Source organism: Leuciscus leuciscus, assembly GCF_965113295.1.
Source record: "Leuciscus leuciscus genome assembly, chromosome: 15".
NCBI lineage: Eukaryota > Metazoa > Chordata > Actinopteri > Cypriniformes > Leuciscidae > Leuciscus > Leuciscus leuciscus.
Genome location: NC_138739.1, coordinates 1,690,001 through 1,705,439, shown reverse-complemented (window position 1 = coordinate 1,705,439; position 15,439 = coordinate 1,690,001). Strand labels below are relative to the sequence as shown.

The 15,439-nt window shown below is 46.1% G+C and overlaps 2 protein-coding genes across 4 annotated transcripts in view; one reads left to right on the top strand and one right to left on the bottom strand.

The window, feature by feature from the left end:
- The first annotated feature begins 4,838 nt into the window (after positions 1 to 4,838).
- The window catches only part of fblim1 (filamin binding LIM protein 1), a 15,829-nt gene continuing 5,228 nt past the window's right edge, over positions 4,839 to 15,439 (top strand). Inside the window, exons 1-5 of one of the 3 annotated variants that reach the window (XM_082138755.1) lie at positions 4,839 to 4,896; positions 5,527 to 5,581; positions 8,639 to 8,868; positions 10,019 to 10,180; positions 10,257 to 10,426. In XM_082138755.1, coding sequence (XP_081994881.1) covers positions 4,854 to 4,896; positions 5,527 to 5,581; positions 8,639 to 8,868; positions 10,019 to 10,180; positions 10,257 to 10,426 — 660 coding nt within the window. In that variant the 5' untranslated portion in view covers positions 4,839 to 4,853. Of the gene's footprint in view, positions 4,897 to 5,392; positions 5,582 to 5,675; positions 5,943 to 8,635; positions 8,869 to 10,018; positions 10,181 to 10,256; positions 10,427 to 15,439 lie in introns of those variants that run through there. The other 2 variants (XM_082138756.1, XM_082138757.1) reach the window with 2 other exon arrangements.
- On the bottom strand, positions 5,951 to 7,873 carry LOC309474862 (uncharacterized protein; the record flags this gene model as incomplete). The annotated part of the gene is made up of 3 exons (XM_082137479.1): positions 5,951 to 6,649; positions 6,796 to 7,457; positions 7,522 to 7,873. The coding sequence occupies 3 exons, from the start codon at positions 7,871 to 7,873 to the stop codon at positions 6,572 to 6,574; spliced, it is 1,092 nt and encodes a 363-aa protein (XP_081993605.1). The 3' UTR covers positions 5,951 to 6,571.

Below are 15,439 nucleotides of genomic sequence, written 5' to 3'. Positions count from 1 at the left end.
CAGGAGGCTCCAAAAGACAGATATTACCATCAGAATCTATTGGGACCAACAAAAATCCTAACCCAAAGTAAAATAAATGGAAATATAAAAAATAACACATTATGTAAACCTCTTACATTTTATGAAGGCCCTTGGATCTTTGGGACTGGCTCTGAAGTCCGTCCAGGAATTCCCTCAGCCGTAATGCTGCTGCACTGCTAGACACTGGATGCTTTAGTTATTTAATATGTCACATGTTTGTAAAGTCAGGTAGCCTACACCTATGATATGCTCAAGCCTTACTTGATTGAATTATGTTTTTATATTTAATTTTCAGCTGCTGCCATGTTCTTTTAATACCTGCAGGATTGCACATGAAAATTAAAATGAGGTTGAATAACATACTGTTCTTCCAGTTTCACCTCTGATATTATAACAGTTGGGTAAGTTACTTGTATTACTAACTACAAATGACATCTTCAACAGTGTAATTAGATTAATGTAATAATGAATATCTTTAGAAATTATTGGTCTACTTATTACTAATTACTAAATCCCACGTCAACCTCAACCACTTGAACAATACAAGGAGAGACAAGAAACTGCACTTTTAATGCTTTCAAATAAACAAAATACAATTGCATGAATTATTCTTGAATTGACCAAAGTGTGTGGAGGGAGAAGGTTACATTAAAAATATACCTTTTAAAAATGTATGTTAAATAGCCTATACAGAATTGTTCTATAGTCTAATACAATTACATCAGATTCAACTTTAAATTACAGAAGAATTAAGAGTAATCCCTTTAATTAATTACAGTATTTAGATTACTTGGTAATTAATTACACCTATCACTGTATAACAGTAATTAAAATGTAAACTTATAACTTATAAATGAAATAATGTTCGTACTCTCCATATGCTTGCAGAAGCACATCCAGTTCTGCTGGTGAGAAATATGCAGAGCTCTTTTTGTCTGGCGCTGTTGCCATGGTGACTCATAATATCTGCGCTCCATTGATAATGGCTTTTTATAGTTGTGGTGCACGCGCTTAACTCAGAGTAGGTCAACTCAGAGAGAGTTGATTGAACTAACTCATTTCAGCTGTTCTGAAACCAAAAACTCAGAGTTTCCCATCTCAGGGTAAGTCAACTCAGAGTTCAAGTTTTAACTCAGAGTTTGTTGAACCTCCTTATTGAAACAGGCCCCAGTACCTGCGTGACTCGTCATCGACGCACACAGAGAGAGAAGTAGTTCCGGCTACAATGTTCTTCCGAAAGACGCATTATTCTGTTAATAAACGTTTAGTATTAATAGTAACGTTTAGTTAATAACGTAAAGTTTATTATCGCTCCCTATAGCGCCAAAAATAAAGCCTCACATTGATAAAGCCTCACAAATAACATGCAAGTATTGAGGTCCCAGACAGAAGTCATTTAGTAATAGCCTATATTCTTTTTTTTTTTTACCTACACACAAGTGTGAATACTGATATTTTTGTTATTGCATTTCAAATAGGGCCAATTTATTGGCTACTCCTAGGCTTACGTTTTTAAATTACAAAGGGCCAACTAATGTTTTTGTTATTGTATTTTCAATATTATAGGCTATTATTTATGCACATATCTGGTTATAGTAAACGTACCGTTTGTTTAAAAACAACATATTCTGTCATCCTTGCTGCAAGCGTACAAGAGCGATAATATCATTAAATGTGAAGGGGGGCCCTAAAATATTTTCTTGGGGAAAAGGGGGTCTCAGAAAAAAAAAGGTTGGGAACCACTTACTCTCTTCCTTTTCTTCTAGTTTTATCGTGAGACACCAGTAATAACCATCATCAGCAGATCTGAGAAGAAAAAAAATCATCTTTACGCCTTTTGCCGGGAATGAATGTATATAGAATAGAATGGAAACTCCACTTTTAAGTTTCGGTCAGATTGTCTTGTGAATGGGAGTGAATGGGAGTGCTCGGGGCTCGACTATAATAGCATCAGAAATCGCTATTTCTAAAACACTAAGAAGGCTCGACACAACATGAAACTGTGCTGGAAGTGTCACCAGCGGCTCTACACATGAACTCCAGCATTGAGGACAGTGTTTGTGAACACTATAGTTTACTACTGGGAACTAATTTACTAAAGAGAAAGTTTTGAACAACTCACTGTCGCTGTTGTGGTTTCCGTCCGCCGGCATTCTGACAGTCAAAAATAGTCGATCCCCGAATGCAGCGTAACCAGAGCGTAACAGGAGGAGAGTAATGCTCCATATAAACTCACGGATAATTTGTTGTTTTGTCGTTAGTGAAAATCAATATTGATCTTGTATTTAAAAAAGGATCCTCATATAAGAAACAATACTAAAATTCAGAGTCAGTTCATTCGCATTCGGAGATCGACTATATTTGACTGACCCGAGCTCTGCCGTTCTAAAGGCGATGTGACCGAAAACGAAAATACGGTCAAACCAGAGAATGTCTAATATGGCGAGAAGTTTCACTCTCACTACACTTCCGGCTTCTGAACTGGTTGCAGTTCCACTCTGATTCCATATGAGGGCGCTCACAGGACGAGTGCAGAATGAATGGAGGTCAATGGCGGTATACCCCTCAAAATCCACTTTTCTCAGGATATAATTTTTTGTCTAGTAATTTGAATGTTGTATTCGAAAGGAGATGCAAAGAAATTACACATTGCTGGGTGTTAGATTTTTTACAGTCACTTATTTGATTTAAAAAAGTCTTTCAAAATGTCAATGACGTCAGAATGCTGACGTCATTAGCAGAATGCTAGCGTGTTATGGGCAACAACAACTCAACCTGTAAGAAATCAAAACGACATAAGTACTCGTTCATTCAACTTTCGACCTAAAACCCATGTTGAACTTGCAAAATCTACAATCACATCTGAGATTTCTCAACGGCAATCGGGTGAAAGAGACAAATTTAGCCGTCTAGCCCCATAGACTCCCATTCATTTTGCACTCATGGCGAGCGCCCCCAGTGGAACTCTGGTGGAACTACAACCAAAATTCGGTACAATAGGGCTTAATAGGGAGTGGACAGGCTCTCCGTAGACTGGCTCTGGTCAAACTTAAAAGTGGAGTTTCCATTCTAATGATGCTTTTACACGGAAGTTTGCCTCGGGAAGACTAACTAAAAGACCCTAGGTTGCATTTTGGCGAGAGTTACACTTTAATCTACAACAGGAAGTGAAGGATTTTTTTCCCTTCTTCAATTAAAGACAAGTACAATGCAGAAAAAGACAAGGCATTGTAATACAGTTCAGAGTGTATAAACACGGAATAACAACAACAACAACTAAAATATATAAAGAACATGTAAAAATTACAAATAAAACAAATAATATAGATATTTTTTTATATAAAAATGTAATAAAAAGTGCTATATTATATTAGGGCATTTGCATGAATTTAAAAAGCTTTCAAATTTGTATAGTTTTTATGCTTTTTGTTTTGTGATCTCTTATTTGAAAGAGGTTTGAAGTATATTGTGAAATCGGTGTTATAACAGGTAATATATATATACGAGGAGTTATTTTTGTCTTATAAATTTAAAACTTTGACAAAATAATAAAAGGTTAATAATATAACTTTGTTTTTCAGAAAAATATGGGTTTTGAAAACAATGAAACATTGTTAAATAATTCATATTAAATAAATATTATTTTTTTCACGTCTATTTGAAAGTCAGTCCAAAAAGAAACAGAAAAAAGGGCAATACAAATAGAAATGAAGGACGCTTTGCTTGTGTGAGTGACAGGAATCAGATGAATTGAATAATTTGTTGTGGTGTTTGTATTGTACCTCAGAGAAGCTCATGAATCATGTTTATCTGATAGATATACTGCAGATAAAGCCGCTATCACTGGATAAACCGGTTAAAGCACGTCTCGCTGAGGAGCTCAAAGGTGAATCATGATTCATGACTCAGGGTTTGAACCAACAACCTTTATATTACCATTTCAAGAGCTACATCAGCCCTCATGAGTCTGATAAGTCTCTAAAGCCTAGCGTCGCTCAGGTCGCGCTCATAAACGTGTGACTGTCGAGATATTAGATGATGAAGAGTGTGTGAATCAGAGTCCTCATCTGTCCTGTGGGCGGAGCTTGTGTCAGGACTCGGATGATGTCATCGCGGCTGCGCATGCGCCCTCCCGCAGCAGTGACGTCACCGACGCATTCCTCAGCCCCTCCCCCTCTTCTCGAGGATAAATGCTGATACATGTTGTGTAGTTCATAAAGTTAGCGTAGTTTATATAGTCTGTTTATATAGTTTAGATTTAGATAGTTTGTAAAGTTAATATAGTTTGAAGATTATATAGTAGTTTGGAGTTTAAGAGATAAGTTTATGTAATTAGTTTAGTGTACTTTGTATAGTTGTTTATATATTTTGTACATGGCAATGGCAATTTTTTTTAATCACCATTAAATACACAAAGTTGACCAATGTGCTTTACAACAAGATACATCACAAACACACTACTAAATTATATTATATTATCAATGAAATTATTACTACGTGTATAGTTTTTATAATTAGTTTAGTTCACATCAGGTTTATTTAGTTTGTGTAGCTCGTTTGTTTCATGTCATTCCCTGTGAAGAGTCTAATGCAGGAGAGAGAGAGAGAGAAGGAGAGAGAGAGAGAGAGAGAGAGAGAGAGAATGAGAGAGAGAGAAGGAGAGAGAGAGAGAGAGAGAAGGAGAGAGAGAGAGAGAGAGAGAGAGAGAGAAGGAGAGAGAGAGAGAGAAGGAGAGAGAGAGAGAGAGAGAATGAGAGAGAGAGAGAGAGAGAGGGAGAAAGAGAGAGAGAGAGAGAGAGAAAGAGAGAGAGAGGGAAGGAGTGAAGTGGGGGATGGGAGGAGAAAAGAGAAAAGAGGGCAGACACACTGAGGGAGGTAGAGAAAATAACACTGACAGAACAATGAGACGACACACACACACACACACACACACACACACACACACACACACACACACACACACACACACACACACACACACACACACACACACACACACACACAGTTTTCACTGCTTTATCACACTGAGGCAACAGGATGTGACTGTACCTGCCTTTTCCAGCTCAGCTCCTGCTTATCTGTGTGTGTGTTCAAGTAACTGCATGCCTTTGTGTGTTTGTAGGCATGCATGACTGCCTGTGTGTGTGTGTGTGTGTGTGTGTGTGTGTGTGTGTGTGTGTGTGTTACACATTTGACTGTGCTTTGTCAGTCAGTAACTGTTTAACTCTTCACTTCTGCTGATCTGAGAGAGAGAGAGAGAGAGAGAGAGAGAGTGTGTGTGTGTGTGTGTGTGTGTGTGTGTGTGTGTGTGTGTGTGTGTGTGAGAGAGAGAGAGAGAGAGTATGTGTGTGTGTGTGTGTGTGTGTGTGTGTGTGTGAGAGAGAGAGTGAGAGAGGAAAAGGCGTGTCCTCGTGCAGATACGATCCTTACTGCTACTACTCTCTCTCTCTCTCTCTCTCTCTCTCTCTCTCTCTCTCTCTCTCTCTCTCTCTCTCTTCTACACAGATCGCAAGGAAACAGGAACGACTGACTGGAAGAGTTTGATCTGCGGTTTTATCAGGTAGGCTAATGTTCGAGACAGAAAAGAGACGTGATCAGACTCAAACCTCTGACTCCTCAACAGCTGGACAGAGAACAGAGGTTCACCATATGAACTAGTGTTTGTGTGAAGTTCTGCTCTTCATCTGTCATTCAGTCATGTGTGTGTGTGTGTGTGTGTGTGTGTGTGTGAGAGAGAGAGAGTGTGTGAAGCCTCGGACACACTCAACACGTGTGTGTTTTCTGATTTATTCTGTACGTCAACGTACATTCGACCCACATCTCCATCGCTCGACACATGACTGACTGACTGACTGGACTTTGGTACTGAAGACTCGGACACGCCCAGAAACACGTCTAATTCACTTTCTGACGGATTATAAGTGTGTGCTTAATTATTATTTATTTACTTTATCTTTTCTCTGTGCAAAAGTGTTCAGTAATATTATATAATTTATGTTTATGTAGATTGGAAAGTTCATATGTTTGTATAGTGTATATAGTTTAAGTTTATATAATTTGTTTAGTTCATTTATATAGTTTAATTTTATGTAGATTGGATAGTTTGTAAATTTGTTTAATTCTTAGTTGTAACATATATGTTCGGTTTTAGTTTCGTTTTTACCCTGAATTCCTAGTTAGTTCCCTTGTTTTTTTTATAAGTTTCCGCAGTCCCTGATTGCTCACACCTGTTCTGCTGGATCTCTGATTACAGCGCCGGTATTAAAGCCCTGAGTTTCTCTAGTTCATTTGTCCGTTATCATCTGTGTTTATGTGTTTCTATGTTTGTGTTTGTGTTTGTGTTTGTTTTATCACTCCTGTTATCTGCCTGTTTCTGTTGTGGATTTATTAAAGATTGTATTTTTGTTCCTACTTCTTCGTCCTGCACTTCAATACAGCCGCTCCGCGACAGAATAACGGACCCTCATAGCGAGTAAAACAGAAACGGACATACCGTCATTCCAGCTTCTGTGCCTGGAGCAGTCCTTCACTGTTTCTCCTGTCTCCTGCCTCACCTCGGTCCTCCTGCTCCACCTCGATCCTCCTGCCTCACCTCGGTCCTCCAGCTCCCTCGGTCCTCCTGCTCCACCTCGGTCCTCCTGCTCCACCTCGGTCCTCCTGCTCTCCCTCGATCCTCCAGCTCCCTCGGTCCTCCTGCTCCACCTCGATCCTCCAGCTCCCTCAGTCTTCCTGCTCCCCCTCGATCCTCCAGCTCACTCTGTCCTCCTGCTCCACCTCGGTCCTCCAGCTCCCTCTGTCCTCCTGCTCCACCTCGGTCCTCCTGCTCCACCTCGATCCTCCTGCCTCACCTCGGTCCTCCAGCTCCCTCGGTCCTCCTGCTCCACCTCGATCCTCCAGCTCCCTCGGTCTTCCTGCTCCCCCTCGATCCTCCAGCTCCCTCTGTCCTCCTGCTCCACCTCGGACCTCCAGCTCCCTCTGTCCTCCTGCTCCACCTCGGTCCTCCTGCTCCCCCTCGATCCTCCAGCTCCCTCGGTCCTCCTGCTCCACCTCGATCCTCCAGCTCCCTCGGTCTTCCTGCTCCCCCTCGATCCTCCAGCTCCCTCTGTCCTCCTGCTCCACCTCGATCCTCCAGCTCCCTCTGTCCTCCTGCTCCACCTCGGTCCTCCTGCTCCCCCTCGATCCTCCAGCTCCCTCGGTCCTCCTGCTCCACCTCGATCCTCCAGCTCCCTCGGTCTTCCTGCTCCCCCTCGATCCCCCAGCTCCCTCTGTCCTCCTGCTCCACGTCGGTCCTCCAGCTCCCTCGGTCTTCCTGCTCCCCCTCGATCCTCCAGCTCCCTCGGTCCTCCTGCTCCACCTCGGTCCTCCTGCTCCCCCTCGATCCTCCAGCTCCCTCGGTCTTCCTGCTCCCCCTCGATCCTCCAGCTCCCTCGGTCCTCCTGCTCCACCTCGGTCCTCCTGCTCCCCCTCGATCCTCCAGCTCCCTCGGTCCTCCTGCTTCACCTCGGTCCTCCAGCTCCCTCGGTCCTCCTGCTTCACCTCGGTCCTCCTGCTCCCCCTCGATCCTCCAGCTCCCTCGGTCCTCCTGCTCCACCTCGATCCTCCAGCTCCTTCTGTCTTCCTGCTCCCCCTCAATCCTCCAGCTCCCTCTGTCCTCCTGCTCCACCTCGGTCCTCCAGCTCCCTCGGTCCTCCTGCTCCACCTCGGTCCTCCAGCTCCCTCGGTCCTCCTGCTCCACCTCGGTCCTCCTGCTCCCCCTCGATCCTCCAGCTCCCTCGGTCCTCCTGCTCCACCTCAGTCCTCCAGCTCCCTCGATCCTCCAGCTCCCTCTGTCCTCCTGCTCCACCTCGATCATACAGCTCCCTCGGTTCTCCTGCTCCCCCTCAGTCCTCCAGCTCCCTCGGTCCTCCTGCTCCACCTCAGTCCTCCAGCTCCCTCGGTCCTCCTGCTCCACCTCAGTCCTCCTGCTCCACCTCGGTCCTCCTGCTCCACCTCAGTCCTCCAGCTCCCTCGGTCCTCCTGCTCCACCTCAGTCCTCCAGCTCCCTCTGTCCTCCGTCTCCACCTCGGTCCTCCTGCTCCCTCGGTCCTCCTGCTCCACCTCAGTCCTCCAGCTCCCTCGGTCCTCCTGCTCCACCTCAGTCTTCCAGCTCCCTCGGTCCTCCAGCTCCCTCGGTCCTCCTGCTTCACCTCAGTCCTCCTGCTCCACCGCAGCCCTCCTGCTCCACCTCAGTCCTCCAGCTCCCTCGGTCCTCCTGCTCCACCTCAGTCCCTAATTTATTAAAGACTGTGTAGTATAACACATTAAAAACTTTATAAAAAACGATATAGTTTGTATAGTTTATGTACTTTGAAGTTTATATAATTTGTTTCGTTTTTTTCTGTTTGTATAATTTATCTATGTAGTTTGTATATTATTTTATTTATTTAGTAAATATATATGTAAAAGTGTTCAGTAACTCCATGTGCAATGAAACAGTTTTTATTAAAAAATAATTCAGTGTGAAATAATGTCAGCTGTTGCTTCAGCATTGAAATAGCGTTGGCAGAAATCTCTTCCACAGAGCTTTGTTCGTTTGATTCTGTTCCTGAGTTGATTTGAGTCGTTTGGTCTGTTTCAGCATCATGGCGTCCGCGGCCCCTCAGAAGAGGGTGGTGTCGTCTGTCTTCATCACTCTGGCGTCTCCGTTCAGGGCGACCGTCACCCCGACGGCTCAGGTCCACAGCAGCAGCCCGACACGAGAGCAGCCGCGGCTACGGAGCTCAGCGTCGCACGAGGAGCGGATCAGCCCGCTGTACGCCCAGCCCAACGCCGGCCCCTGCAGGCGGGACAGCGCACGCACACCGGACGGTGAAGAGAGCTTCACATCATCTTCATGTTTATAGTTGCATTTAGCAAGTTAGAGCTGGGCGATGATATATGTTAGGGCTGCACGATTAATCGCAATTAACATGAAATCGCGCTTAAACTGATTTGGTGATGAAATCGCAAAGGCTGCGATTGTTTTTGTTATGCGCAGCTTGTCGTTGATGTACGGCTCAGCAAACGCTGCTCCATCTGAAAGCACTGCGAGTTTGAGTCGCTTATAACGTGGATTTGAAAAGGCAAAACTCGTAAAAACATCTTTCCAAACATGAGAAGCATTTATGAACCTCTTGTCCAAGAAAAGACAACATTTAATAAATCAAAGCGTTTCAATCTTCTGTTTATTCAGCTACAGCGATAGAGATTTCCTGGAATGATGTGTGTGTGTGTGTGTGTGAAACGCCCTCTGGTGTTCAGAGGGATATGTGGTGTGTGTGTGTGTGTTTGGAATGATGTGTGTGTGTGTGTGTGTGTGTGTGTGTGTGAGACGCCCTCTGGTGTTCAGAGGAATATGTAGTGTGTGTGTGTGTGTGTGTGTGAGACGCCCTCTGGTGTTCAGAGGAATATATATTGTGTGTGTGTGTGTGAGACGCCCTCTGGTGTTCAGAGGGATATGTGGTGTGTGTGTGTGTGTGTCTGGAATGATGTGTGTGTGTGAGACGCCCTCTGGTGTTCAGAGGGATATGTGGTGTGTGTGTGTGTGTGTGTGTGTGAGACACCCTCCGGTGTTCAGAGGGATATGTGGTGTGTGTGTGTGTGTGTGTGTGTGTGTGTGAGAGACGCCCTCTGGTGTTCGGAGGGATATGTGGTGTGTGTGTGTGTGAGAGACGCCCTCTGGTGTTCGGAGGGATATGTGATGTGTGTGTGTGTGTGTGTGCAAGAGCGCCCTCTGGTGTTCAGCATTTACCACCGATCACAGAGCCGTACTTCACTGACAAGCTGCATGTTAAATAATCGCAGCCTTTGCCAAGGCGTGTGTGGTTTCATTTTGATTAATCGTACAGCCCTAATATATACATTATATTTTATTTTCATAAAAAAATCTCGCAGTTGAGATTTGCTGTAGAGCAAATATGGCTTTATATTTTGCGTGTGTTAGTAAAGAGGATTTGCTGATTGATTCTTGATCTGTTAGTGTTTGTAAGCAGTTACTCTGATGAACTCCCTCCTCCACATGACCCCTGTGACCCCGAGCCCGGACCCACGGTTGCCCCTGCAGAGGTCAGTCTGCCAGAGAGATCGGTGCCCCCTGCTGGAGGGATGGTGAAGGAGCCGTCAGCCGGACCGCACTGCACTGGTGAGAATCCTCCTGATAACTGGAATAATCCTGTGAGAGGACAGTCGTTCAGAGCTGCTGTGTGTGTGTGCCTCAGATGTGTGTGGGTTCTGCCGTAAGCTGGTGCTGCTGTCTGAACCGGCCATCGACGCTCTGAACCGCACGTACCACGCCTCGTGCTTCCAGTGCCGGCAGTGCCACGCTCCACTGGCTGCCAAACTCTACTACACTAAATCTGGGATTCCTCTGTGTGAGGACTGTTACCAGGTACTGAGTGTGTGTGTGTGTGTGTGTGTGTGTGTGTGTGTGTGTGTGTGTGTGAGGACTGTTACCAGGTACTGAGTGTGTGTGTGTGTGTGTGTGTGTGTGTGTGTGTGTGTGTGTGTGTGAGGACTGTTACCAGGTACTGAGTGTGTTTGTGTGTGTGAGGACTGTTACCAGGTACTGAGTGTGGGTGTGTGTGTGTGTGTGTGTGTGTGTGTGAGGACTGTTACCAGGTACTGAGTGTGTGTGTGTGTGTGTGTGTGTGTGTGTGTGTGTGTGTGTGTGTGTGAGGACTGTTACCAGGTACTGAGTGTGTGTGTGTGTGTGTGTGTGTGTGTGTGTGAGGACTGTTACCAGGTACTGAGTTTGGGTGTGTGTGTGTGTGTGTGTGTGTGTGAGGACTGTTACCAGGTACTGAGTGTGGGTGTGTGTGTGTGAGGACTGTTACCAGGTACTGAGTGTGTGTGTGTGTGTGTGTGAGGACTGTTACCAGGTACTGAGTTTGGGTGTGTGTGTGTGTGAGGACTGTTACCAGGTACTGAGTGTGGGTGTGTGTGTGTGAGGACTGTTACCAGGTACTGAGTGTGTGTGTGTGTGTGTGTGTGTGTGTGTGTGTGTGTGTGTGTGTGTGAGGACTGTTACCAGGTACTGAGTGTGTGTGTGAGGACTGTTACCAGGTACTGAGTATGTGTGTGTGTGTGTGTGTGCGTGTGCGACTCCTCTCCCTCTGCTCTGAGCACAAACTGGTCATAACCAACAGAACTTTCCAAATGAAAAATAAATACAAAGCATCATGGATGCACCCCAGATCCAAACACTGGCACCTACTGGACTGCATTATAACCCGGCAACAAGATCTACATGAAATCTCCATCACTCGAGCAATGCGTGGGGCGGAGTGTTGGACAGATCATCGGCTGATCAGAACCAAGATACACCTAAAGGTCCGACCTCAACACACCAGGCACCAACCCTCAAGACGGCTCAACTCTCGAGCCCTAAAATCCCCTGACATCACTGCATCGTACCGTCGCTGCTTGGCTGATAACCTTTCCTCCGCTCTCACTCATCCCCTACACAATACAGCTGAAAGCACATGGGCTAATCATAACTCAGCTATACAACAAGCCGCTACTGACACAACTGGTTTTACTTCCAAACGTCACCAGGACTGGTTTGACGACAACTCCCTCGAAATACTCAGCCTTCTGGAGGAGAAGCGTAAAGCCCTCACTGCCCACCTCTCCAATCCACAATCTCCTTCTTTACGCTCACACTGGAGTAATATCCGTGCTGAGGTGCAACGACGGCTTCGCATAATGGAGAATGACTGGTGGCTTAGGAAAACCAACAACTCTCAAGCTTTCTACGATGCAGTAAAATCACTATATGGACCCCAAAAACACAGAATCACCCTATCAGATCTACAGACGGCACATTACTGCACAAGGACAGACAAGAAATTCTTGAGCGTTGGGCTGAACATTTTAACACCCTTCTTAACCAAAACAATCCAACTGACCCCACTGTCCTGCAGCGCCTCCCAAAGCTCCCACCTGTGCATGAGCTTGATGACCCTCTCAGGTTCTCAGAAGTCCTGGCAGCAATACAAAGCCTCAAGGACAATAAGTCTACTGGTCCTGATGGAATCCCTGCAGAGGCTCTAAAAAAGGCAGGTACCTGCTCACCAAAAACCTCCACCAACTGCACAAAAAACTGTTCCACAAGGCTGGAAAGACTCACACATTGTTACCATCCACAAGAAAAAGGATGACAAGTCCATCTGTGGAAACAGTCGTGGCATATCCCTGCTCTCTGTGGCAGGGAAAGTATTAACAAGGGTCATGCTGTTCCATCTTACCAAGCACATCACAGAGAGGATCCTTCCTGAGTCACAGTGCGGCTTCAGCAAGGATCGGCCCACCTCTGACATGATCTTTGTACTACGCCAAATGCAGGAGAAGGCCAGAGAACAGAACAAAGACCTGTCCATTGCCTTCATCGACCTGGCAAAGGCTTTTAACACCATTGACCGGCAAGTCTTTTGGGTCATTCTTGAGAAGTTTGGGGTGCCACCAAGGTTTCCTGACATCCTACAACAGTTTCATGATGGCATGCAGGCTTGTGTGATTGTGGATACATCTCAATCCCCCTCCTTTCCTGTGCAGGTAGGAGTGAAACAGGGGTGTGTACTGGCTCCAGTGATCTTCAATCTCTTCCTGGCAGCAGTCACCCTCCTCTCCGGCAATTCCCTCAGCCCTGATGATGGTGTTTGCCTACAGTTTCGTCTGGACGGAAACCTCTTTAACCTCCGCCGCCTGCAAGCCATCACCAAGACCACCACAACCACAATTCACGAACTGCAATACGCTGATGACGGTGCCCTCCTAGCCCACAGCCTGCGTTTGGTAGACTCCGATCTCGAGTCTTTGTTAATAAAGATCTCCGTACCTTCACCAAAGCGGCCGTCTACCAGGCAGTCTGCGTTTCCACCCTGCTGTTTGGTGCAGAAGCTTGGACTCCCTACCGCAGGCATATTCGGTGTCTCGAGGGCTTTCACATCAGATGCCTCCAGCGCATACTAGGTGTCACATGGAAAGACAAAATCCCCCACACGGACACCCTACAGCGCACCAACTCCAGCAGCATGGAGGCAACCCTTGCTAGGCGCAACTGCGATGGGTTGGACTTGTTATCCGCATGCCCTCCCACCGCCTACCCCGGCAGGTCCTCTATGGGCAGATATACGCAGCCAACAGGAGACCTGGGGGTCAGAAGCGTCGCTACAAGGACCACCTCAAGTGGTCCCTGAAAAAGCTGTGGCATCAACCCTGGAGTCCTGGAAACAACAGCTGCCAACCGTCAGGCATGGAGCTCTGCATGCGATCTGGGGGCCCAACAGATCGAATCACAGCGCGCCCAACACAGAACTGCGCTACGTCAGCGCAGACACCAACGCACACAGCCACAACCACACCCATCCCCAGACTCAGCACTCACATGTCCTGACTGCGGCAGGACGTGTGGCTCCCGGATCGGGCTTCACAGCCACCTTCAATGGCACCGCGGACAGCAGCGGCTGCCTCAGCACTCCAACAACGCATCCTAGAAGTGATGTCATCTTCGAAATCGATGGACTGCATAAGAAGAAAGAAGAAGTGTGTGTGTGTGTGTGTGTGAGGACTGTTACCAGGTACTGAGTGTGTGTGTGTGTGTGTGTGTGTGTGTGTGTGTGTGTGTGTGTGTGTGTGTGTGTGAGAGGACTGTTACAAGGTACTGAGTGTGTGTGTGTGTGTGTGTGTGTGTGTGTGTGTGTGAGGACTGTTACCAGGTACTGAGTGTGTGTGTGTGTGTGTGTGTGTGTGTGTGTGTGTGTGTGAGGACTGTTACCAGGTACTGAGTGTGTGTGTGTGTGTGTGTGTGTGTGTGTGTGTGTGTGTGTCTGTGTGTGTGTGTGAGGACTGTTACCAGGTACTGTGTGTGTGTGTGTGAGGACTGTTACCAGGTACTGAGTGTGTGTGTGTGTGTGTGTGTGTGTGTGTGTGTGAGGACTGTTACCAGGTACTGGTTGTGTGTGTGAGGACTGTTACCAGGTACTGAGTGTGTGTGTGTGTGTGTGTGTGTGTGTGTGTGAGGACTGTTACAAGGTACTGAGTGTGTGTTTGTGTGTGTGTGTGTGTGTGTGTGTGTGTGTGAGGACTGTTACCAGGTACTGTCAGCAAAGAGTGGGTATTCTGTACTTCTCTTCTCCATTGTGTCGTATATCCGAGTGAAACTTCTCAGGAACAAGTACTAATGTGAGCGGGGCTTGATTGTGTGAGAAATTGAGTGGATGGTTGGATGGTTGTGGTTTGCTATTGGCTGATCTCATGTGAGTGACAGGCTGTCCCACCCTCGTCATCAGAGAAGAGAATATTGTATAAGTAAGTGATAATGTACATCCAGTCGGTTGTTATCTCAGAATAAACCCGATCAGGATCAGGTCTTCATCAACCTGAAGGGGTTTATTCTGAGATAAAACACACACACACACACACACACACACACACTTGAAGGGGTTTATTCTGAGATAACACACACACACACACACACACACACACACACACACACACACACACTTGAAGGGGTTTATTCTGAGATAACACACACACACACACACACACACACACACACACACACACACACACACTTGAAGGGGTTTATTCTGAGATAACACACACACACACACACACACACACACACACACACTTGAAGGGGTTTATTCTGAGATAACACACACACACACACACACCTCTGAAGGGGTTTATTCTGAGATAACACACACACACACCTGAAGGGGTTTATTCTGAGATAAAACACACACACACACACACACACCTGAAGGGCGTTTATTCTGAGATCACACACACACACACACACACACACACACACACACACACACACACACACACATGAAGGGGTTTATTCTGAGATAACACACACACACACACACACACACACACACACACACTTGAAGGGGTTTATTCTGAGATAACACACACACACACACACCTGAAGGGGTTTATTCTGAGATAAAACACACACACACACACACACACACACACACACACACACCTGAAGGGGTTTATTCTGAGATAACACACACACACACACACACACACACACCTGAAGGGGTTTATTCTGAGATAACACACACACACACACACACACACACACCTGAAGGGCGTTTATTCTGAGATCACACACACACACACACACACACACACACACACACACACACACACACACACCTGAAGGGGTTTATTCTGAGATAACACACACACACACACTCACACATACACCCACACACACACACACACCTGAGGGTTTTTTTCTGAGATAACACACACACACACACACACACACACCTGAAGGGGGTTTATTCTGAGATAACAGCCGGCTGGATGTACATTATCCGCTTATTACACGGATACTTGCCACATAAGTCAAAGAGTTGAAATATTTGATTAGCTCTCC